This window comes from Nomascus leucogenys, chromosome 5, assembly GCF_006542625.1.
Source record: "Nomascus leucogenys isolate Asia chromosome 5, Asia_NLE_v1, whole genome shotgun sequence".
Classification (NCBI taxonomy): domain Eukaryota; kingdom Metazoa; phylum Chordata; class Mammalia; order Primates; family Hylobatidae; genus Nomascus; species Nomascus leucogenys.
This window is the reverse complement of record NC_044385.1, coordinates 5,104,567-5,131,201: the sequence shown is the minus strand read 5'-3', so window position 1 is coordinate 5,131,201 and position 26,635 is coordinate 5,104,567. Positions and strand designations below refer to the sequence as shown.

The 26,635-nt window shown below is 36.3% G+C and overlaps 1 protein-coding gene across 13 annotated transcripts in view; it reads right to left on the bottom strand.

Annotated features, from left to right (window-relative positions):
• The window catches only part of CEP170 (centrosomal protein 170), a 131,962-nt gene that overhangs the window by 22,756 nt on the left and 82,571 nt on the right, over positions 1-26,635 (bottom strand). For 9 of the 13 annotated variants that reach the window (XM_030812593.1, XM_030812599.1, XM_030812595.1 and 6 more), the window contains 4 exons: positions 25,882-26,031; positions 22,794-22,920; positions 17,122-18,951; positions 9,033-9,267 (listed from right to left, as the gene is read on the bottom strand). In XM_030812593.1, the coding sequence (XP_030668453.1) occupies positions 9,033-9,267; positions 17,122-18,951; positions 22,794-22,920; positions 25,882-26,031 (2,342 nt within the window). The remainder of the gene's footprint in view (positions 1-9,032; positions 9,268-17,121; positions 18,952-22,793; positions 22,921-25,881; positions 26,032-26,635) is intronic. The other 4 variants (XM_030812597.1, XM_030812598.1, XM_030812601.1 and 1 more) reach the window with 1 other exon arrangement.

The window sequence follows — 26,635 nt, the reverse complement described above, 5'->3', positions numbered from 1 at the left end:
AAAAAAGTACCCAGATGTGGCTTTAATGTGATAAGGCTATAATTTAAAAAAATGTACATGCCTTGTAAATACTAGTAACTACATTTTCCCTGAAGCCTTTTCCTGGTTTTGGCCCGTCATTCAAGATTATTTTTCTCAGCTGTTAAAAGCACTGAACATAACCACATTTCTGCTATTCTGCCACTTAACTGGATCTCTTCTTTCTTTTTTATTAGACAGCACATAATTTTAATACAGCCTTTGGCTTGCTGTGAAGCCACATCTCATCTTCAGTTCTTCTTGACATGCCTTTCATACAGATGTGTTACCACTATAAACAGCTCAAGCAGATCTTAAGAAATCCACTTAAGATTTCCTAGAAATGCGATTCACATGAGCTCTGTATTTTAAACCATGACTTTCAAAATGAGCTGAATATTGTATAATGAAATCAACATATGCAGGTGTGAATATAAACAAGCAATACTGACTTCCATATATGGATCCCTGAAATGTTTCATTACTGGATGATTGTATCTTATACAGTGAATAATGCTATTATGATACACAGAAATATAATTTCTCACATCCTACCTTTTTTTTCCCAAAAAAAATTAACTGTAGCTAGGTAAAAATGGGGCTAAGACAAGGAATTTCTACATAAAAATTTTTAGAGTTTGACTTAAAAATTTTCAATTTGGAATCTTAAGCATTTAAACTATTCAGGGCCTACTGATAATGAGCTAGATATCTTTTAAAAAACAAAAGAGGCTGGGCAGAGTGGCTCACTCCTGTAATCTCAGCACTTTGGGAGGCTGAGGCAGGTGGATCACTTGAGGTCAGGAGTTCAAGAACAGTCTGGCCAACATGGTGAAACCCTGTCTCTACTTATACAAAAAATTAGCCAGGCATGGTGGCATGCGCCTGTAGTCCCAGCTACTCGGGAGGCTGAGGCAGGAGAATCCTTTGAACCTGGGAGGTGGAGGTTGCAGTGAGCCAAGATCACGCCACCATACTCCAGCCTGGGCAACAGAACGTGAGACTCTGTCTCAAAAAAAAAAAAAATCCAACAAAACAACAACAACAAAAAACAAAGGAAACATAGACAAATTTGGGAAGACTCCAGGTATCATTTATTCAACAAAATTTATTTGGTATCAGTATCAGCTGGGCGTGGTGGCTCATGCCTGTAATCCTAGCACTTTGGGTGGCCGAGGTGGGCGGATCACCTGAGCTCAGGAGTTTGAGACCAGCCTGGCCAACATGGTGAAACCCCATCTCTACTAAAAATACAAAAAAAATTAGCAAGGCATGGTGGTGTACACCTGTAATCCCAGCTACTCAGGACGCTGAGGCACAAGAATTGCTTGAACCTGGGAGGCAGAGGTTGCAGTGAGCTGAGATCGTGCCACTACACTTCAGTCTGGGTGACAGAGTGAGACTCTGTCTCAAAATAAAATAAAATAATTAAAAAAATTTATTTAGTATTTACAAAGCAATAGTTATGAATGATTCCATGATCTCACAGTACAATAAAGAATTAAAAAGTCCAGGCAAAAGGCTTAAAGTTTAATTCATGTATTGATTAACTCATATATTTGACTTACATACCAACTATAAAGAAGGTTCACAAAAAAAAGTTTCCTAGTGATAAGGAAAGATCTTTCTCTTCCATTAGTGGAAACTGTCAATTTGTTAGATGTTAGTGGCATTTTGATTCAGTAATAGAAGACCTTAATGAAAAAAATTTGGCAAACCCCATTCTTTATGCAACAAAAGTATGGAGAACTGGGAGACAGTTACTCTGAGCCACAAAAGATTTAGGATGGGATAATAATGAGTTGAAATTGGAGGTTTCTTTTGGGTAGCAAGAGCAATTTAATGAGTGGCCTGATTAGAAAAGCAGAGTTTGAATAAAGTACATGGAGTCTACTTCTAGCCATCAAAAGAGATAGAGATTTAATTTTTTTAAAGGCACCTCCCATTATTGTGAATGAAATGTTTATCGCTACAGATAAGTTACATTTGGTAAAATGTAGAAAGACTCCAGTCTCGAAACTAGACTTATGAATATGCTTCAAATAAGCAGAGGAAGTCGCAAATAAAGAGGTAATTAAGTGGATAACTTTAAAGGTTTTAGCAAACCCATGCTATCTCCACCAGAGACAGAATCGGCAAGTTAAAAGAAGACGGTCTGACGTCATCTGACAGCAAAGTATTTACTCAATAAACAAGACCTGGGATAGCCAGAGTATTTTTAGAGTCTCAGGTAGAGACTATGAGGAAGGAATAATGAAGTTCTAGGAAACGTAGAAAACTACAGAGAAATTGAAGAATCACTGTCATCTGAACCTGTGGGCAGATGGTTTATTTCCCTACTCTTGCTGTTTGGATCTGACCTAGCCCAACAAAATAATAAGGCCTAGACTTTAGAGATTATGAATCAACAAATTATGTCTTAAAACTGACTTAGCAGATATGCCTTATTCCTTGATTAAGGTAGTTTTTATATCCATAATATTTTCTCAAAAACAAAAAACATTTTGGTATTATCAAAGCTCACCTCCAATCACAACCCAAAATGTAGTATATCCTTCAATTATACTGTAATTAAAGACTTGTTAGCTAAATTGCAATACCCAGAAAAGCATTATATTACCTTACAGACAATAAGAAAACCCACACCACTGAATTCTGACAACTAAATTAAATTGGTTCCTACTAACAAAACAAAACAATAAAAGCACAAAGCTTTTAATAATGTAGTAAAATTACAAGTAATTTGGTTTTTTACTGTTAAGATTATCACTCATTCATAACTTTAACTGTAAATATTTTAGGCTTGAAAAACATAAACCATAGTTCTATTTTAAAATGTTTTCAAATATATTTGATCAGTATTCTTTTTACTTGAATTTCACTAATAAAATTATGTGTAAAAGACTTAGTAATAATAAAAGCTTTTTGTCTTACAATGCCAAGTGAGTTTCATTTGGGGCCAACAAATCAGGGAACGGGACTGATAGGTGTTCCATGATACATCTATTTTTTAGACAGAATCTCGCTCTGTCACCCTGGCTGGAGTGCAGTGGCGCGATCTCGGCTCACTGCAACCTCCGCTTCCTGAGTTTCAATGATTCTCCTGCCTCAGCCACCCAAGTAGCTGGGATTACAGGTGCATGCCATCACACCGGTCTAATTTTTGTATTTTTGGTAGAGACGGGGTTTCATCATGTTGCCCAGGCTTGTCTCGAACTCCTGACCCCAGGTGATCCACCTGCCTTGGCCTCCCAAGTGCTGGGATTACAGGCGTGAGCCACCTCGCCCAGCTGACACAGCTATTTAATGATCACTTTAATATTAAAAAACAAACTACTTATATACCACTGTTTTTACTAGGAGGACAAAAAAATTTTTAATAATTAAGTTTGAACAGAAATTTGAACAAAGCATTGGTTGGGATTCTTAAGCACAGATAAGGTAAACCCAGCATTTTATAAACTGTAGAATGTAATGCTGATTCTGAAATTCCGATTATACCTGGATTCTCATACATTTATATGTGTGAGATCTACAGAAAATTAAAAGCTCCAAATAAAGTTCTAACTATAATCATAAACCACTGTTTTCTCTGTATCCCTCTTAAATATAACATTTATTGACTGCTGACTACATGTCAAGCACTAGGTTAAGTATGTGCATCAACTGGTCAACTCTCTCAGGTTGGCACCATTATGTCCATTTTACAGATGAGATCACTAGAACACAGTTAATTAACTCACCCAAGGTCACACAGACCTTGTGGTAGAGTTGGGTTTGAATCTCAGACCAAGAAAATGGTCTGAGTCCAGAGTCCATATTCTTCACCATTCAGCTACACCACGCCACTGAGGTTATCTCAAGAGTTAGCCGCATTGGCAGCCCCCTCACCATTCCCTGCTGATACCTTCTCCTACAATGGCTCCAAGTATTTACTCTTTACGAATGACTCTACAACGCCGAGTCTAGCCCTCACGGCTTCCTGTTTCACAGCCACAGTTCAACTGTCTGCTAGATTTTTTCACAGGGCTATCCTTTAGGCATCTTGGTGTCTTCTTTTCCCATGCCTTTTGTGTTCCCTACTCCCACCAATCTCCCATCTGATCAACCATGGAACCATTTTAAATTCTGCCTTACTATTCCGGCAATCACCAAAGGCGAGGCCTCTTGTGCCATACAGCCAAGTTGTGGATGCGAAGGAAAAGTTCTCGAAGGAAATTAAAAGTGCTACTCTAGTGAACACAGGAATGATAAGAAAGCAAAACAGCCTAATGCTGATATGGACAAAGTCTGAGTGGTCTGGACAGAAGATCAAACCAGCCACAACATTCTCTTAAGCCAAACTAATGCAGAGCAAAATCTGAACTCTCTTTAATTCTGTGAGTGCTGACAGAGGTGAGGAAACTGCAAGAAAAGTTTGCAGAGGTCGGTTCATGAGGCTTAAGGAACGAAACCATCCCCCTAACATGAAAGTGCACAGAGAAGCAGCAAGTGCTTAGACAGAAGCTGTAGCAAGTTATCCAGAATATCTACCTAAGATAATTGATTAAGGTGGTTATAATAACAGCTAATTTTCAATGTTGATAAGACAGCCTTTTATTGGAAGAAGATGCCAGCTAGGACTTCCATAGCCAGAGAGATGGCAATGCCCAGCTTCAGAGCTTCAATGGACAGGCTGACCCTCTTGTTAGGGGTTCATGTAGCTGGTGACTTTATGTTGGAAGCCAATGCTCATTTTCCATTCCAAAAGTTATAGGGCCCTTTAGAATTATGCTAAATCTACTCTGCTTGTGCTCTACAAATGGAACAATAAAGCCTAGATTATGGCATATTTACAGTGTGGTTTACTAAATATTTTAAGCCCACTGTATAGAGACGTACTGCTCAGAAAAAAAAGATTATTTGCAAAATATTACTACTCATGGACAATGTACCTGGTTACCTAAGAACTCTGATGGAGATGTACAAGGTGTTTAATGTTGTTTTCAGGCCTGCTAACATCCATTCTGCAGCCCATGGATCAAGGACCCATTTTGACTTTTTTTTTTTTTGATACGGAGTCTCGCTCTGTTGCCCAGGCTGGAGTGCAGTGGCGCGATCTCGGCTCACTGCAAGCTCCGCCTCCCGGGTTCACGCCATTCTCCTGCCTCAGCCTCCCGAGTAGCTGAGACTACAGGCGTCCGCCACCACGCCTGGCTAATTTTTTGTATTTTTAGTAGAGACGGGGTTTCACCATGCTAGCCAAGATGGTCTCGATCTCCTGACCTCGTGATCCACCCACCTCGGCCTCCCAAAGTGCTGGGATTACAGGTGTGAGCCACGGTGCCCAGACCTTTTTTTTTTTTTTTTCGAGATAGAGTCTCGCTCTGTAGCCCAGGCTGGAGTGCAGTGGCACAATCTCGGCTCACTGCAACCTCTGCCACCCGGATTCAAACAATTCTCCTGCCTCAGCCTCCCGAGTAGCTGGGACTACAGGTGCATACCACCATGCCCAGCTAATTTTTTCTATTTCTAGTAGAGACGGGGTTTCACCGTGTTAGCCAGGATGGTCTCTATCTCCTGACCGCGTGATCTGCCTGCCTCGGCCTCCCAAAGTGCTGGGATTACAGGCGTGAGCCACCGCGCCTGGCCCATTTTGTCTTCTAGGCAGAAAATGTATTCCTTTATTTAAGAAATACATTTTGCAAGACATAGCTGTCATAGGTAATGATCCCTCTAATGGATCTGGACAAAGAAAACTGAAAATCTTTTGGAAAGGATTCACCATTCTACATGCCATTAAGGACATTGGTGATTCATGGAGGAGGTAAAAATATCAAGATTAACAGGAGCTTGGAAGAAACTGATTCCAACCCTCATGGATGACTTTGAGGGTTCAAGACTTCAGTGGAGGAAGTCATTGCAGATATGGTGGAAATAGCAACAGAACTACAAAGACTAGAGTTAGAAATGGAGCCTGAATATGGGACTAGATTGCTGCAATCTCCTGATAAAACATTAACAGATGACAAGTTGCTTCTTATGGATGGGAAAAGAAAGTGGTATCTTGCAATAGAATCTACTGGTGAAGCTGTTGTGAGCACTGCTGAGATGACAACAAAGGATTCAGAATATTACATAAACTCAGTCGATAAGCCGGCGGCAGGGTCTGGGAGGACTGACTGCAGTTTTGAAAGAAGTTCTGCTCTGGGTAAAATGCTATCAAACAGCATCACATTGCTACAAGGAAATCTTTCATGAAAGGAAGAGTCAATCAATGTGGCAGACTTCACTGTTGTCTTCTTTTAATTAAGAAATCGCCACAGTCATCCCGGCCTTCAGCAACCACTGCCCTCGAATAAGTCTGCAGTCATCAGCAGGGATGTAAGACCCTATGCCAACAAAAAGCTGATGACTTACTGAAGGCTCAGATGATCACTACTGTTTTTTAGCAATAAAATATTTACTTGTTTAGGTATATACTTTTTTTTTAAGAAGCAGTGTTACTGCACACAGTATAGTGTGAACATAATTTTTACATGCACTAAGAAACAAAAAAAATTGTGTGACTTGCTTTGAGATATTTGCCTTACTATAGCGGTCTGAAACCAAACCTGCACTATCTTCGAGGTGATACTGTAGATAATCTTCCAGTATAATTTTTAGGTTGAGTGTATTTCATTTGGTCATCTGTAAAGCTGGTATTGTAGCTCTGTTTACCCTAATATTCATAAAAACCTGCGTCATGTCTTACATTCCTGCTAGATGGAAGTCAGTATCTGTTTTCACAACAGAGAAACTGAGGCAGGAGCTACCAAAGCACATGCATCAGGGATACCTGAAAGAAACCTTCCCTTGTCAAACTGAAGACCAAATATGCCATATCTCGCTTATATACTTTATATTCTAAATGGAGTTTGCTTTTGTGCTTTAAATTTAAATGCAGGTGAACAGTTACTATGTACAGATTAACAAAGTGCTGATCAAGTGAAATAGTCCTAAATGCTAAACAGAAAGAGTATGCTAAAGCATAAAACATTTTTGTAATAAATTAAAAATCACTATTACACTTTTCAAATAAAAGTGTCTTTATCTATTACTCTTCAAATATTGCTCTCAGCACAGGAGTCTTTTAGGTGACAGTAGTTCATTTAAATAAATAAAATTATTTCTCATAGTCTACTTAGTTTCTGATTCACAGCCATTTGAAAATAAATTTTCTCACCCTAAGCAAACTTATTACTGCCCTATAGAAACATTAAATATCAGCATTTCCTTCCATATTTTGTATCTTTCCTTCCTTCCACCACCCTCCTTTTTTCTCCACATAAACAAAAAAAACACTTCTCTGGCTTTGAGATATATAGCTGGAAAGTATATCTTGAAAAATTAAAATCCCAAAGGCAAGTTTTATTAGCATAGTGCTACTGACAAACTAGAGGGATAAGGCATGAACATCACTGTAGGTTAAATAGCCTGGTCTTAAAGTCCTGCCATAGATAATAAAAAGTACACATTGATAATAGTAACACTATGCACACAGCAAAATGGAACCAAGTGAAAATACAGTGTATAGCCCTTATTCCCTCTTTGTATTACAACTGTTTTTTTATTTGGGGGTAGGGAAGTGTATTTGGCTCAGAAGAAGGTTTTTAGTCTTTCTAGTTTGGGGTAGAGGGAGCTTGAGAGAGGAGGCCTCCTGCGAGGAGGCATCTAGACATACAGGCACCACTGGATCTTGTGTAGCTGGACATCTTTTTCAAGGGAAGGGGAAAAATGATGAGACAAGAGTAAGACCCGTTGTTGCTAGCTGCACCCGGAAGTACAAAAAATGTGTCAAGATGCTCTCAGTACAAGCATTTTGTTGGCCCATAATGATCCATGGATCCCAAAGCACATATATGCCTTTCCTCTAACTAGAACAACTGGCTTAAAATGCTTCAGTAATTACTCTCCTAAAAAGCTATTTGTATGATAAAGCAAAAATGTTTTAAGCAGCACACTGAGATTAGAAAGGCACGTTCTCTCCAAGAATAAAAGCAATGACAAATGAATAGTCTTTAAAAATAAAAAACTAAACATTACAACAAACCAATGAGCCAGAAAAAACACAATTCACAGAAGTCAATGAAATAAAGAACAAAAAAGATGAACATTAACATACAGTAAAAGTTTCTTGTTTTTTAAAAGCATCTATGAAATATTATGTATAAACTCTTTAATAATGTTCTCAAGTATACAACTTGAAGATTAAGGTCTTAAAGACAGAAGTAAGCTTAGTATGTATACAGTGAAAATGTTTAGGTAACGTATGGTATACTGAAGTAAAATTTAACATCTCACAAACTTTAAACAAAAAATCCTTATATTTTAACTACTATAATATCTGCTTCAGTATAATCTCTCTTCAAAGTTCAGCCATAGTAAGTTATTAATTTCCATAAGTTATTAATTAAAAATCATATCTGCAGCATAAATTTTTTTGTACATAATCCAAAGGTTACTATAAACAGATTTAATCTTCAAAATAATCATATTTTGTTTTACTTACTAAAGGGTTGAACTGACCATACTTAATGAGCTCATAAAAGTATGAGTGAAAATCTGCTTACCCTAATTCTCTCCAGAGAGCAGTAGCCACATCTCTAACAGGTATACTATTATATCTTTGGAAGTTTAAAGGAAAGTAATCCATAAATTGCCTGCAGTTCTTAATTATGTAGATCTGATACTGCCTACCTTTCAAAGTTATACTTACTTATCACCATCTTTAAAAGAAATTCTTAAAAAGGGAGGGGGGGGAGAGAGAAAAGGTCAAAATAAATTAATTCTACAATGTGTTAGTGGTACAGCCATAGGAAAAAAAGGAAAAAAGCTGGATAGAGAGTAACACTACTGACTAAATGGAGTTCACAGTTATCTGTGATTTCAGTTCTTAGACTATTAGTAAAAATCAAGTACAAGCTAAACTTTGTTACCAAGTTGTAATGTTCATAGAAATATTCAATTCTTAAAGGTAAGTCCTAAAAACCAACCTGGCTATCTCTTCTCGATGAGCAGTCCAATCTCGGATGTAGTCTTCCTGCTCTTTAATCCGGTGCTTGAATGAAGAACTAGTAGGCATTGCTGATCCAGCGCTCTGCAAGCGAGTGGTTTTCAGGGCTGGAGAAGTACGTAGACGGGTATGTTTAGGGGAATTACGGTTTGATCCAAATTCATCTTCTGAGGTGGAAGCATAATCAGTAGGAAAGCGCCTCCATCTTGAATTTACTAAATTAGTTTAATTATTAAAAAAAGAATTATTATATTATCATTTAAAGGAGGTAAAATAAAAGTCATGACTTCAAAACACCATGAGAGCGCACACACAGCACAATTTTCACTAACTGATGTACACGTACCTCACAAAAACCATCAGTCTACTACTCCTTAGAGATAGAAACATTACACTTCGGTGAATTAAAAACAATGAAGAATCAAAAACAATCGAAGGACCATGTTTTCCATAGTGTGGTGAATAAACATTCAGATGAAAAATTTCACTAATGATAAACAACTAAGCAAGCTCTATCCATCGATGTTTAACTGGAGTACTTTTCAACTGCAAGTATTTCTTATTTGAGTGAAAATATGGATTTTTCAAAAAAAAAAAAAGACAGTAACAACATCAACGACAACAAAAATAAAAACAAGGGAAAAGATTTCCTCATGCCACATGGACTTTCAACATGGAGATGGTAAAAACTCTCTTTTCCCAACATACAGACGTGCATAATTCCGGCTGTGGAAATTATGCCTTTATGGCAGAAAAAAAAACACATTACCTCTGTCATTCAACATCCTGTTACGCTATGGTTGGAAAAAATCTTTTTACATGGTAAAAAAACACAACAAAGCATCTTCAGTACAACTCTCTGCTGCTTTGACACTGAAAGCATATGGTGAAAATAGACAATGGCATAAAATCTACAAAAAGCAAAACTCTACAAGCTTTTGTCACGACCATTGACATTGAAGGCACAGGAGATACTGTGAAGAGTCACATTAAAGAAAGTGGCAATCACTTTCTTATTTACAGTTAGTAAAGACATTAAAAAATGGTATTGCTCACACATTTAAAAAATCAGAAGACAAAGCAGACACTTTACTACTGTTAATATGAGAATCAAACATACAAATAATTTCTGAGGCATAAATCGAGGTAAAAAAGAGAGACAATGGCTAATTCCTGGTAAACTTCACAAGGGCGGGAACCATGTCTGTTTAATCCAATAACGTATACCTAGCACTTAGCTGAGTGTTGGCTAGCAAATGCTTAACAAATATTTTTGAAAAAATAAGAATTCCTGGATATAAACATTTACTTTTCCGAAACCTAGTGAAAAGCATTAAATGTTATTGGTGTTTAAAGTGATAAAACCTTAGCATCTTTTTCCTTTTTAATAGAAACTGACCCTAAGCTGCACAGAATCCAGAAATTCCTCCATTCTAATTTTATGCCTTTTATGTGTCTTCCTCCAAAAACTACATTTTCAGCTGGGGATCTCTAAGGCTGAGGTTGCTCTCAGATAAAACTGGCATACATTGCCACCAGAACTGGCTTAAGAAACAGAGAATTCTATAATGAGGAATATGCTATAAATTAGAGCCTATCGATTTGTCCTTATTCACACCCCTATTTGGAGATCCTGATGTTTGGAACTAGATTCATTCATATGTATGAGAGAATGAACATATGCAGAAGGTTCATGGCTCTCTGTAAAAGTGTATGCAAATGCATATACTAGGTAATTAGTCATAGTTTTTCTTGAGGAGCTTAAATATAATTTCTGATTTTAACACTGTAAGATAATTTATTAACATAGATAATACTTTTACCATGGTGATAATGTACTCATTTCTAGATATAAAAACTTCCGTGAGTTGAAGTGATCCTGAGACTTGAAACCAATTTTAGGAAAAGTTTAGAACAAGAGTAAAGAGGTTTAGAAAAAAATTAGAAATGTGGCAGGCAAAATCAGAAATAGTGTAAACAAATTTGTAGTTTTCAAAAAAGCATTCATTAAATACTAAATGTGTGTTTATTTTGCTATCTTACAATAGTGTTCATAAATAAGAAAAAAATCATTTGTTACATCAAATGTCCTGATTTTTGATTAGGCAACTATGGTCACTATACATATGATTGGCAACTAGAGAGAAAAGAAAAGCAATTAACAAAGAGCTTTAATAAACTGCAGAACATATGAAAACGTTAAGTATGATAAAACTAAGACAGTTAATTTTGAGGTAACTTAGAAAGAATGGCATCGATGGCTGATATATTTCATGGCAGACTACATGAAAGCAGAATGAGAAATTGAGTACCAAGTGCTATTAATATACGTCAAATGTCAGGTGACCACATGTAAGTAGAGCCATGCTAGAATTAACTTTAATAGTCTGAGCTTAGGATCAAAATGCAATTACATTTTGAGGAAAAAAGTAAGAGAAAAACTTCCTTTTCACAAACTTTCCATCTCTTTTCATAGGCTGGTCTACCTGGAAATCAGTAAGAATAGTAAAGCTACTAATAATATCTTTTAAAAGCAATCAGGGGCCGGGCGCAGTGGCTAACGCCTGTAATCCCAGCACTTTGGGAGGCTGAGGCGGGCGGATCACAAGGTCAAGAGATCGGGACCCTCCTGGCCAGCATGGCGAAACCCCATCTCTACTAAAAATACAAAAATTAGCCAGGCGTGGTAGTGCGCGCCTGTAATCCTAGCTACTCGGGAGGCTAAGGCAGGAGAATCACGTGAACCCTGGAGTCGGAGGTTGCAGTGAGCTGAGATCGCACCACTGCACTGTGGCCTGGTGACAAAGCCAGACTCTGTCTCAAAAACAAAAACAAAACAAAAAGAAAAAAAAATCAAACGAATAGAGCATATTTTAAAAAGTAAAAGGTAACGTCTTTAGGTACGTTCTTTAAAATTGAAGAGGAAACTAGATAAAATAATCAGCTTACAGCAGAGAAAAATAAAAATGTGATTAAAAATCATTAAGTAATTAAGAGCTCCCTTTGCCAGTGGTAAACATATCACACATGGGATGCTATGAAGAAAAGCTCCAGTTAACTCTGGACACAGTCTGTGTAACGATAAAGAGCAGAGCTGAGACTGAGTGAAATGATGGCTATGGTGGAGAAGGGACTGGGAAAGGGAGCTCAATGCTGGGCCCTCTAATCTGTTATTTCTCAAATAATTTATTTAAAAACTTTTTGCTTTCTTAACATTTGCTTCCAAACTATAGCAGCTACCCAACTTTTTTTTTTTCTAAAGAAAATTCCCTATCACCTGCTAATTAACACCAAATAAACTTCAAGTTAAAATATTTTAAATTTTTCCCCATCTACTTATTTCATATAATTTTAGAACAGAATGGCCTTTGACATGAGTCTAAATTCTTCCATTTACAGAGAAGAAACAGGCCCAGAGAGGTCTTACCTTGCTAAAATCAAAGTATAAGCCAGGTCTATGGACTCCCAGAGTTCAAAACTAATTCTTTGATATTCCAAGTACTGTATACATTCTACATTTTTGTTTCCAATAAGGTTTTTATTGTGTGTGTGTGTTTTTTTTTTTTTTTTTTTTTTTTTTGAGATGGAGTCTCCCTCTGTCACCCAGGCTGGAGGGCAATGGTGCCATCTTGGCTCACTGCAACCTCCACCTCCCAGGTTCAAGCAATTCTCCTGCCTCAGCCTCCAGAGTAGCTGGAATTACAGGCAACTGCCACCATGTCTGGCTAATTTTTGTATTTTTAGTAGAGACGGGGTTTCACCATATTGGCCAGGCTGATCTTGAACTCCTGACCTCAGGTAAACCATCTGCCTCAGCCTCCCAAAGTCCTAGGATTATATAGGCACGAGCTGCCATGCCTGGCCAAGTTGTTTTAAAAAGACATCCTAAATTTCTCATGTAATGATAGTTTTTCTGATTTCTACCTGTGTTGAAGAAAAACCTTATTTCTTTCTCTTGAATCTTATTCAGCTTAAGTAACAATTTATAAAAATAAGTTTGATTTTCTTAATATACTATTTGGCTCATTTGATGCGTTGATATTACTAAGGCATTTGAAGGTGTTCGAAATGCCTATCTCTAAGAGACTTATTCGTTAGTAAAGGCCTAAACAGCATATACATTAAAATGAAAGTTCCAAGATGGGCTTGATTAAGCTTGTAGCTAGACCTACAGCATTCATTAAAAAATTTATTTTTTAATTATAAAATAGGCAACATTCCCTCTTGTGTTGTAGTACTAAACTACTATATTCACTACAAAAACATACTATCATTTATGATGTCTAGAGAATTAAAAAGAAAAAAAGAGTTGTTAGTATCATATTTCTGTGAATGTTCCAATTTCTTTGTTGGCATTAAAACGTAACTATAGATTTTACAAACACACTTCAGAAAACACACATTGCATCTTCATACTATATCAGAATATTTTAGTGGAAAATTACCACAAATATGTTTTGAATGTATATTTATGAGCATTCAGCAATAAGATCAGTTGGGGAGAAAAACTGCTGACAATGCTGTTTTGTCCTTTGACCTGGAGAAAGAGTTCATTCAAGCCATGCATGTCCAACATTTAATTTCTACTGCCTATAAATTTTGAAGATTAGAATTAAAAAGGGACAGCAAACAGTCTAAAAAAATTCTAAGGATATTAACATAATGTTTTTATTTTCTAAAATGTGCACTTAAAACATAATGAAAACCAAGTGCTTTATTTTGATAATTCAAGGTCTTTAAATTTAAATATATCTTGCCAAAATAAATCTGGATATTTCAGTTACAACTTGATATCAAGAATCACTGAAGGAGACCAGGTGCAGTGGCTCATGCCTGTAATGCCAGCACTTTGGGAGGCCGACTCGGGAGGACAGACCAGCCTGACCAATATGGCGAAATCTCTCCTCTACTAAGAATACAAAAATTAGCCGGGCACATGGTGGCACATGCCTGTAATCCCAGCTACTTGGGAGGCTGAGGCAGGAGTATCACTTGAATCCAGGAGGCAGAGGTTGCAGTGAGCTGAGATGGTGCCATTACACTCCAGCCTGGGCAACAACAGCAAGATTCCATCTCAAAAAAAAAAAAAAAAGAATCATTGAAAGAATGTTTTGGGGAAAAAAAACTAAAGTCCTAGAAGCAAATTGCAAATTACGTCAGAGAAACATACAGAACTCTTCCCTTAATATTGCTAAATCTGAGATTTCTAATCTTCTATTTTTATCACATACATTTCTTTAAAAAAAAACTTCTTTTTAATGGAGACAGGGTCTCACTTGTCCCAGGCTGGAATGCAGTAGTGTGATCACAGCTCACTGCAGCCTTGAACTCCTGGGCTCAAGTAATCCTCCAACTTTGGCCTCCCCTAAAATACTGGGATTACACGCATGAAACACTGTGCTGGCCTAAAAATATTTTAAAGACATCATCTAAAATATGGAATTGGAAACATTACGGAATTATTTTTACGTATCCAATTGGGACAATATCACAAGTGCTAGGTTCAGATTATTTCCAAGGTCTTTAAAGTTTATACTGTGCACAGCAACACTGATCGGCATGATTTAACATTCTTTTAAATCATGTTTCAAAAGTTAAAATTTTTCTTTTCTTTTTTCATTCAAAATATTATAATTATCTTAAACAGAAATGTTATAATAGCAAAGGCACCTAAATTAGCAAAATCAAACAGGTAGGTTTGTTTGTTTGTTTGACCACCTTTTCCATACAGCTATTATAGTATGTTCTCACTGAATGAAAGATCCTGGCCACTGTCCTAGGTAAGATGTAATACTATAAATGGGTATCTTGAGAGAATCTGAATATACAATCCTAGATTACAGTGTGGCTTTACGCTCATAAGGTGGAATAGAGAATATAAACTGGGTAAAACATCAGAACTGCAAAGATTTTAGTAAACAATACCAAAACATTTGTATTGTATATTGACCTTGCATATACTCCTGATAACAATCCAGTAGATTCTAGCTGTCTTCTGGAAGCTTGCATACAAGTAAACACTCAAACTATTTCTTAGAGCTAGAATAAATACGGTAGAAAAACAACAGGCTGGGGATTAAAAGTCTTTGATTCTCACTCCGCCCCTGCCACTGCCATGTGCCCAGGGCAGGTTGTTTCCTCTCTTGGCCTTGGTTCCCTTAAGGGAATAACCCTTCTAACTCTTAAATTCCTTGATTCTAATTATTTAATATACTGCTAGTAAGTATGAAAAGACCAAAATCATATACCTCAATTTGTCCTAGGGAATTTCATACACAATTCAAGGTTCTTTTTGGACACAGAAAACTGAATATTTATCAAGTTCTGTATTCAAAGAAGCAGAAAATAAAATTTATCTTTATATATAGCATCTTATAGTTGCTTCTTAGACTTGCTGAAGTAATCATATTTAGCTTGATCTCAAGCCTTATCCTAAATATCGAGGAATAAAACCACATCATGTGTTAAGAGGTACTCCAAGCTACCTGGTAACACAGAAATTACGTTAAGACAGGAAAATACATACATATCTTAATGGAGATGAGGTGATAAAACAAGGAGTATAGCAGAAGAAATTTCATCAGGAAATGCAGCACAGATGAAATGTGAATTGAAGAAGTAGAGCCATAAGCAAAAACAGAATGAAAATAAACCAAAATATAGTAGTTACTTTTAAAATATTTGGCAATAAATTTGTGAACCACCAACCAAAGCTTCAAGTGTGGAAACGAGGACTGGGGTAATAAGGAAAACGTTGTCTATTTTTTTTGGAATCATGATTATATGTTATCTGGCTTCAGCCTGCATCCATTTCTACCATAGACAGTGACCATCATTACCAAACCCACTAACCAGCAAAGAGAGACAGGTGAATGGAGTGGAGGAAAGCAGCAGTGAAAAGAGGAAGAAAAGTGAAAAAAGTATCATATGCCAAGTACTGTTCCTTTAGGGTCTTGTAGGATATAGTGTGGTAGATGCAAACCAATCAAAAACAAAAAGGTGAAATTTCATATCAACTTCCCCTCCACTCTTAACTCAAGACTTTAGGGCTCACTTAGATGTCTGCCTACTGAAAATAATCACACATCTTCAAGTCTGTTGTAACAGCTGGCCTCCCACACTGGCCTTTGCAGCCACGCCCACATATGAGGCTCATTATGAAGTAATGAGAACATGCTTATAGGATACAAACAAATATCCACCTCATTACTCTTTGGTCACACATGTATCTCAATGGCTTCAGCTCTGAATACAAAGCACATAAGCAAACAAATATAACAACATCAGTTAAATTCTGGTGGAGAGTAAGTAGTTTTTGTAGTTATTATATTCAATTACACCTAATTACTAGAGTTAAATGATATAACAGGACTTTGTGAGATAAAGCTCATAACCAGTTAAATTTCTACAGCCCAGTTTGGCCAATATATGCTGAGTGATTCCCCATGAATCCATCTTCTTCCGCTGAAATAAATTAAGGGTTAGTTTTCACCTGCTCCAACTATAAACAGATTTAACTTTAAAAAGTATAGGTAAAGTATGTAAGACATTTCAAAATGGGTAGGGAAAAAAAGAACAAAACATTGATTATTTCATTTAACTCTGAAAGGAGTAATAAAGCATATACTGCTTTTCTTCAAGTTCTTAAGGGTTTTGAATTATGTGAGGATATTTAAAGGTTAAACACATGCTTTTAGAAGCACAATGTTAATTCCTATATTTTAAATGAGATAATTCCAGATAATATAATTTTGACACACACATCCAAATATATCACCAACTGGAAAATTAAAACTCCTAAATCAGCTCAATGAATTCCTAATTTTGAAATCACTATTTTGCGCCAGGACTCTAATTGGAAGTATATATAACTTCTGACTTTTCCATTTACTATGCTAAATAAGACTATTTTATAGACCCCCCCTCCCCCCGCTGCCCCGTATATCATAACTTTTGTTTTGAATGAGTATCTTGGGAAGACAACTAGAACCTTAATTTTTTTTTTTTTTAAAAAGGAGCCCCAAAATATACAACATGCTAATGCTATTAGAAATCTGGATCCAATTTACCTGAAGCAGAGCCATGAGCTGAGGTCATACTTTTGACCTTGGAGTCTGAGAGTCGAGAGATACTGTTAGCTCTAATTCTAGGAGAAAATTTATCTGATGGTACTAATCTGGCTCCACTTCTAATGATGGCTTCTGCGGTCCTCGAAGAGGCACTACTTCTAGAAATTGTTGCTTCAGAGTCACTACGAGCTGACAGTGAGCCAAGTCGTGTTCTACGAGGCTGAGCCAATAAATCAATCCGAGAGATGTTACGCCTTCCTGTGGGAGGTTTTGATGTAGAACTTGTTGTGGATACTTCAGAAGCAACAGATGCTTTGTCAGCATCGGCAAGTTCACTGTCTGAAGCTTCACCAAGTCGTGCTCTGCGCAAGAGGGAAGTCCTGGTAGGTCGTGGCCTTGGAAGGGTGGTTGATTTACTGGATGAACCAGATACCACCGGAGAAGTCTTAGATTTCGTTACTTTACTTCCTTCCAGTTTGGAATGTACATGCTCATCAGCTGAGGTAAGTGGAGTCCGTCCATGAGGTTTACAAGAGTAAGTTTCTTGATCAGATGACATAATATCAGAGATGGCAGAATGAGGTACACTAGAGGTTTGGTCATCATCTGTTAAGTCTACTGAAGGCTGTCTTATTCTCCCACTGGACTGAACAAATTTACGACCATCTGCTCTTGAACCCACATCTGTGGAACGACTTTTTGTTTTCTTTTCCATTTTTTCCCTAGCACCTGAAGATGATTTGGTAACATCTTTGGAGGGAGAACCTGTGGAACACCTATCTTTATAGAGGCTAGTGAAACTCCTTCGCTTTTGGGTTGACTTTCTTTCCGTTTCTCCAGTAACCAGACTGATTGTACTAGCTGTATCTACATCAGATTCTGGTGAAATAGAATTGTCTCTATTATAACTGGGAGTATCTGGTCCTTCATCAGTTTTATTATCTTCACGTAGTTTAGCTTCTAGAAAAGCCATTACTGCTTCTGTGTCTTTTAGAATAAGGGTTGTGTCCATACTGGAATCAGGATCCAAAGACTCACTTCTTTCTCGTATTCTACTTGCTGATGTTAATGCTAAAGAAGAAGGAGTAGAGGAAGTCTGTTTATTTATATGGGGAATAAGTTCTATGGGTATGTTTGGGCTGGGTTTTTCTATAGTGAAGCTCCCTTGTCGCACTAATGACTTGGAGGATTCCTTCTTGTCTCCTCCCTTTGGAGTCTGACTTTTCAGAATTTCCTCAGCTTTTCTTCTCTTGCTCTCACTTTGTGCCACTCTGTCTCCTTTGCTTGTAGAATGTCCTGAATTTTTTTCTGGAGGTTGTGATTCTTGTTTAAAAGGTTCCTCCCTACATTTATCTGTCTGACCTGAAACATTTTTGGAAGACAATTTAGTAGGTGTCCACTGAGCCTCCTCCCTTTGTTCCTGTTGTTGAAGTTTTGCTAATGTTTGCTTTACCAAAGAAGTTTCCTTATCAGTTTCACTTTTCTCCTTTCCAGGAGCAGAGCTGCCTAAGTGAAGTAGGGTTTTATTATCTCCACCAGTTTTGAGAGTCTCTCCATTTACTGCCCTGTTCATTTTACTCAAGGGTCTGTCGGCATCTTGTTTATCTTTCTGGTATACCTGTGTAGGTGTTTCTTTCTCCTGAAGTTCTGTGTCTTGTTTTTCTCCTATCTCTGACCTCTGTGTTATAACCTTTGCTCTGTGGCTCTCAAGAGACTTTTCTTCATTTGGAAGCTGGGGAAGAGTTCGTCTCCTTCTCTCTCCTTGGCTAGCCAAGGAAGTTGCAGAGCCAGTACTTCTCACTGTCATGCCAGACTCACTGATCTCTGTCTCTATAAAATAAAAACCACAAAGAAGGAATTGATTGAGACAAAAAAACAAAAATAAAAGGAGCATCATACAGTTGTCTGTCACCACGAAGACTGGTTCCAGGCCCCTTATTCCCCCAGGATACCAAATCCCAAGGATGCTTGAGTACCTTATATAAAGTGGTATAGTATTTGTATATAACCTACTCACACCCTCCCATATACTTTAAATCATGTCTAAATTACTTATAATACCTAATACAATGTAAAAGCTATGTAAATAGTTGTTATACTGTATAACAACTTAGTGAATAAGTACAAAAAAAAAAGACTACACACGTTCGGTGGGGACGCAATCATTTCTTTTTCCCCTCTCAAATATTTTCAATCCTCAGTTGAATTCATAGATGCAAAACCCACTAATACAAAACCTATGGATAAAGAGGGCCAGCTATATTACATACATTTTCAGATGTAAGTTAAAAATGACTTAAGTATAAAAAACAAACAAGCCAGCATTGTGACTAAGTAGTTTAAGTACAATTTCAAGCTGCACAAATAAGCAATTCCTAGAGAAGTCAGGAAGGCCAATTGTATGAGATGAAAATTAGAGTCATCTGATCATTTTTCTCCTTTCATATATTTAATCTTCTATTTATGAATTGACAAAAATTATATATGTTTGTGGTGTATAACATGATGTTTTGATAAATGTATACCATTATGGAATGGCTAAGTCAAGCTAATTAATACATCTATTACCTCACGTACTTATCTTTTTTGTGGTGAGAACATTTAAGATCTACTTTCAGCTATTTCAAATACACAAGGCATTGTTATTAACTATAGTCCTAATGGTATAAAAGGGTCATCTGATCTTAAACCTAAATATATTGCTCTTCTTTCCTCTTAACGTGTTTTATAGAAGGGAAGTTCACTGTGTTCATTCTCACTTTTGTAACTTTCCATCCTTGAAGTTTGCTCAAAAAACCAGAATCTATTGTAGATTTATACAGAGAATGTCAAATAAACATTATTTATTTTCTATATTTTCAACTATGTAGTAGAGAAGAACAACATATCTAGTTTTTAAAAAGTATTATCTACTTGAAAGAATGACAATTTTGGATTTCCTAAGTAAAGTGAAAAATGCAGAACTTTTAACAACATTTTTAAAAAATCTATAGCTGATTAAAAGAATTTTAAAAATTTTAAGTATGTAATAGCAGACTTTTCATAGTTAGGACATAGCAAAATTTTGTAAATTGAGGAATTTTTAAATTATAGTCTTCTGGTTATTAATGCCACATACAGAAATACAAAATCCCTCTTTTTTTTCAAGTAGAAGCCAATGAGAAAATATATATTTTGATTTTTCCACATGAGAGAATTTGAGAATATTTAAGGATTTTCCTGACTATTAAAAATGGAATGTATTTCTGAGAAAAGGGAAACATCTTTTCAGGGAAATATAAATTAACATATAAAGCTTCCTAATCTTTTAGGGATAAATGGAGAAAAGATACTAGATATAGCTTCTGTGGGTCTTTTTTCTCTCTTTATAATCCTAAAAGTTTAGTATTTAAATATCGTATCAATACAATCGTTATGATGGAGGAAAATCCATACTGAACTGATAGATTTAACTTTAATTTAGTCATTAATCATGTTATATCTTGTTTTGTTTCTTCTTTCATATATCTTATCTCCTTAGTGCTAACTGAAGCATCTAGAATGTAATGGCTACTTTATTTACCCTTTTGTATTTTTCTAGTATTTCCCATACTGCCCCCTCCTCATATACATTCAATATGTTTAACGAAAACGTTTTATTATTTAAGTGGATTTATCAGCTTATGGAAATAAGTTCATTTAAATATGATGAAATAGAAATGAGATCATGAAAGCTAAGTGGTCTATTATTTCTTATAACAAGGGTAGAACTTTGCTTTTCACAGATAATACTTAATAATTTTATAACAGATTCTTCTGTAAATTTATCTAGCCTTCTGCCTGGTTTCTTTATTTCCTAAACACAGTTTATATGAACTAAATGACTCTGTTCCCTCAAAAGAATTTTTGGTAATACTATCAATAACTTCTAGATTCTAATATAAATAAATGATGTAGCTTTTCTAGTATACTGCTATGTAGCTTCCTCAAATACTTCTAATACTTACATAATTCTTAAAACAGATTTTTGGGGTGCCACAAGCCTGAGACAAAACAAATTTCCATTTTCAACCAGAATGAAATTAAGAAAACAGATAAAAGCCACATACAAAATCTCACTGAGGGTCTTTTTGTTTTTTAACTATAAGTGGTATTTATTTTTCAACTTGGGTAAGTTTTTTATTTTAATTTTTTATTGTAAGTTGACAATTTATATTTGTATATGTTTATGGTGTATAAAATGTTGACCATAGGCCGGGTGCGGTGGCTCACGCTTGTAATCCCAGCACTTTGGGAGGCCGAGGCGGGCGGATCACGAGGTCAGGAGATCGAGACCATGGTGAAACCCCGTCTCTACTAAAAATACAAAAAAAAATTAGCCGGGTGTGGTGGCAGGCACCTGTAGTCCCAGCTACTCAGAGAGGCTGAGGCAAGAGAATGGCGTGAACCTGGGAGGCGGAGCTTGCGGTGAGCCGCGATTGCGCCACTGCACTCCAGCCTGGGTGACAGAGCAAGACTCCGTCTCAAAAAAAAAAAAAAAAAAAAAAAAAAATGTTGACCATAAATACAATGTGAAATAATTAAATCAAGCTACTTAGCATATTCATCACCTCAAAGAGTTAACATTTTTTGTGATGAGAACATCTAAAATGTACAATACTATATTATTAACTATATTCACCATGCTGTGCAGTAGACCTCAGGAAAAAAAAAGCTTCTTCCACCTGTCTAACTGAGATTTTGTACCTTTTGACCATCATGTCCTCATCCTCCTTTCAGGGTCTTATTGTTAATTAGAAAACTAATGAACAAAAAGTAATAATGAAATCCTTGAAGGTAAACAATTTCATTTTGTTTAAAAAGCCTTTATATTTCTGTTCACAGAAATATAAAAGGTAATAAAAATCCTACTACATAGATTTGTAAGATTATTAATTTCTTTTTCACTAAATGTACCACATGAAGTAGGCACTCAATAAATATCTGTTGTATTTATGAATGAAATCGTTTGGACCCGTCTTCAACTTATTTTTAAATTTTAACTTATATATATATAATATATATGTTCTTCATCAATATATGTAATATATACACACACATATATATGCTTCATCTAAAATTATTTCCTTATCTTCAGTTAAGATTATACTTTAATAATAGCTGCACCATTAGTCAAAATCATATCTTAAGATATCAGCATATCAGAAAGAGTAGGAAGAATTTTCATTTAAAAATAAAGACAAAATTTAAAAACCATTCTTATTTTCAACAGCAGAAATTTACAACTAAAATGAAAAGTGCCTCGGAATGAACTATTAAATCCAAGCTGGTGTCTGTCTACCTGTCCTTAGGAAGTCTCAACTTATGAAGTCCACAAAATTTCTCAAAAAAGAGTTTTATCACTTTGAATTTGTCCCCTGCTTAAAATCCCTCAAAATATACAATATCTAATAAAAATCAGCTTTTAACTTATAAAATAAATTCATATATCAGCATGAGAATATGTGAATATGTTTATTTAGGTTTAACTTCTTACTATATAGATTTGGCTTGTTTTCTATAATAACAACTGATACATGATTCACAAAAAAACAGAGAAGAGTAAGAGAAAGAGAGAGAAATGGAGAAAGAGAAGAAAAAAGGGATAAAGAATGAAAGGGAGAAAGAATGAAAGAGAGAAAGAGAAAGAATACCATTCTCTAAAGGAAGAGGTGCAGAAAATTCCATTATCCTTTCTTCTTGATCATGCCTTGTATGATTGGCAGCCAAACTAGCCCACTGTGAAACCCAACGTTTGCTTCCAGACGAAGATGTGCCTTCCTAAAGGAGAAAAATAAGAAAACAGAATCATGCAGTCTGGTCATATCTGAGTCTCATGAAAGACAATTTCATTTAGTCACATTAACTTGTCATACAAACCCATAATTAAACCTCCCCTTGCTATATTATCATTGATTAAATTTTCTCTTATACAAAACAAAAATTCTCTAGAAAATAAAGATTTTCTCTGAAAAAAAACTATATTACTAAAAATGACAACTCTCAATGAAAATCCAAGACAAGCCAAGACTTCATATGAAAACTGTAATGACAACTAGGGAGTGGAAAGCTATGATGGAAACTTTATTTTGAACTAGTCAAAACAAATATTTTATTAAAAGTGTCAGATTTGGGCCGGGTGTGATGGTTGATGCCTGTAATCCTAGTACTTTGGGAGGCTGAGGCAGGTGGATAACGAGGTCAGGAGATGGAGACCATCCTGGTCAACATGGTGAAACCCTGTCTCTACTAAAAATACAAAAATTAGCTGGGCATGGTGGTGTATGACTGTAATCCCAGCTACTCGTGAGGCTGAGGCAGGAGAATAGCTTGAACCCAGGAGGTGGAGGCTGCAGTGGGCTGAGATCGCGCGACTGCACTCCAGCCTGGCAACAGAGCGAGACTTCGTCTCAAAAAGAAAAAAAAATGTGCCAGATTTAATTCATTAATAATGACAAGCTAAACACTGAAGAAGTGAAGACTTCAAATAGATAAATCACTATACGATTTTAAGAATAGTAGGTAAGAACAGTAAATATAGGCCAGGTGTGGTTGCTCACGCCTGTAATCCCAGCATTTTGGGAGACCAAGGCGGGTGGATCACCTGAGGTCAAGAGTTTGAGACCAGCCTGGCCAACATGGCGAAACCTCGTCTCTACTAAAAACACAAAAATTAGCCGGGCGTGGTGGCATGCACCTGTAGTCCCAGCTACTTGTGAGGCTGAGGCAGGGGAATCGCGTGAACCTGTGAGGCAGAGGTTGCAGCGAGCCGAGGTGGCACCACTGCACTCCAGCCTGGGTGACAGAGTGAGACTCTGTCTCAAAAAAAAAAAAAAAAAAAAGAATAGTAAGTATAGAGAATGACACACATACAGTGAAGCCTCCTAAGGATACCAAAGCCTGCTGCATCCTTAATCCCATCCAAGGTTTTCTGTTACCTGCCCACATTTCTGAGTAGTGAAGGTGGTACCAGAGCCATGTGGACCATGCTAAGAATACCAACAGTATGAGTGTCACTGACACATGCTTATGTAAAACCATTCTGTGAAGAGTGTTCTAAATGTCCTGTTAGGTAATTCCTACAAAGGAACCTACTAGGGCTATAGCTTTTGCTTGGCAGGGGTTGAGGGAATAGAGAAGAGAGAAGAGAGTCTATTTAAATTCACATTTACCAAAACCATTCCTGGGTTACTCAGAATGGCAACATATTGCCTCGAATAACTATCACCTGCTTTCAATAAGTAAATTAAATATCTCATAAAACAGAAGCCAGAATAAAAATTCTCCCAATCATGGGGAAATAATGAGCACTAAAATACAGTAATTGCTTTGACAGTTTTCGGGAAATAGGCCATATAAAGAAACAATTTTAACATTAATAAACAAACATATATTTTATATATATAAATAAAAAAACATATGTTTTTGTATTTAAAAAAGAAATCTTACTTATACTTCATACAAATGTAACATTTTATTTATATTTTCTTTATTTATACCTTAAGATTTTCTTCTTTTATATTTTATTTTCTATTTTCTATTAATTTATATTTCTATATTACAAATTGGCTCATTTCCTGAGAGACAATATAGCATGAGTCAGAGAATGAAAGCTTCCATTGAAGGTTAGCTCTTATTATCTGAATAAATAATAATTAATACTTATGCTTAAATACTTTTTTTACATTTCTTTTTGACACATCAATGTGGTATGAAATTCTAATATCATTTCTGATAAAGGTAAAAAACATTTGTTAAGTGCATAAATCTCAGGCAAGTACTATGCTGGATGCTTTATATACCTCATAAAATTCTCTGTAAATAGATTTTATCAAAAATGCCATTTGTGTAGATGAGAAAACAGAAGATAAGGGAGAAGTGACTGATTCAAAAGCTTTGAGCTAAAAGTGGCAGCTCTGGGTCAGATCTTTCTAGCTCTACTATGCATACTGACTCTGTAATTATATTAACCAAGCAATCCTTAATTAATTTCATATTATTCTAATTATATCCTGGGCTGTACTGTATTTGCAGTTACTGAGGTATATAAATTGTATCTATCAGGCAGTGCCCTCGTACATGTTTCCTGGTATGATATACAGGAAACATATACTTCTAAGAAAGTATAAGCAGCATATGTTTCTTGTTTTATCTCATAATGCCAATCAGAACCATGAGCATATGGCTCATTAACTGCTTACTGAAACGTAATATTTTCCTCATTGACAAAAGAATATTTCTAAAACCTAATAAAACTTAAAGTTGAATTACTGCAAAATTGCTTTAGGCTTTCATTAGAAAATAAATGTATAAAAATTTAGTTTTTAGAAGCATTTTACAAGGAGATACATTAATTGCTTGAAATAATGTAATTTACAAATGATAAGAATTCAGGCCGAGTGCGGTGACTCACGCCTGTAATCCTCGCACCTTGGGAGGCTGAGGCGGGTGGATCACTTGAGGTCAGGAGTTCGAGACCAGCCTGACCAACATGGTGAAACCCTGTCTCTACTAAAAATACAAAATTAGCCGGGCATGGCGGTGCACGCCTGTAATCACAGCTACTTGGGACACTGAAGCAGGAGAATCACTTGAACTCAGACAGCAGAGGCTGCAGTGAGCCGAGATCCTGCCATTGCACTCCAGCCTGGGCAAAAGAGTGAAACTCTGTATCAGACAAAAAAAAAAAAAAAAGAATTTATACTTTATGCATACAAATAGGTACACAGAAGAGATGTATACCTCTAAGTGGTGAAATCCAGATGTAGTCAGTGGTTTTCTTTCTTCCATTACTGCTGCAGCAGAACTGAGAGCCCAATCTTTTATTAGATCTTTATGTTTTTCATTGATAACAGGCCTATTATAATCCTGATTGTCATCTACTCCAAACACCTAGAGGGAAAAATTATTTTATAAATGAAAATGAAAAGTCTGAACGCAAGATTAATATGTGAATAATATAACTAACTTTAGAGGCAAATAAAAATATTCTAAATTAATTTTAATAGTTAATTTCAAAACTAAGGAAAACTTGAATGACAGTAACAGCTAATTGTGATAGCTAGAAACGAAAGCAGGCAGTCACAGCTTATGTGAAAGTAATTATCCTTTTTTTTTTTTTTGAGATGGAGTTTCGCTCTTGTTGCCCAGGCTGGAGCACAGTGGTGTGATCTCGGCTCACTGCAACCTCCACCTCCTGGGTTCAAGCGATTTTCCTGCCTCAGCTTCCCGAGTGGCTGGGATTACAGGCATGCGCCACTATGCCTGGCTAGTTTTGTATTTTTAGTAGAGACAGGGTTTTTCCATGTTGGTCAGGCTGGTCTCGAACCCCCGACCTCAGGTGATCCGCCCACCTCGGCCTCCCAAACTGCTGGGATTACAGGAGTGAGCCAACATGCCCGGCCGAAAGTAACTATCCCTTTTTTTAACATTTAGCAAATGTCCTGTTTGATTAAAAAAATATATTCAAAACATATTTTATTTGTTAAAAGATTTA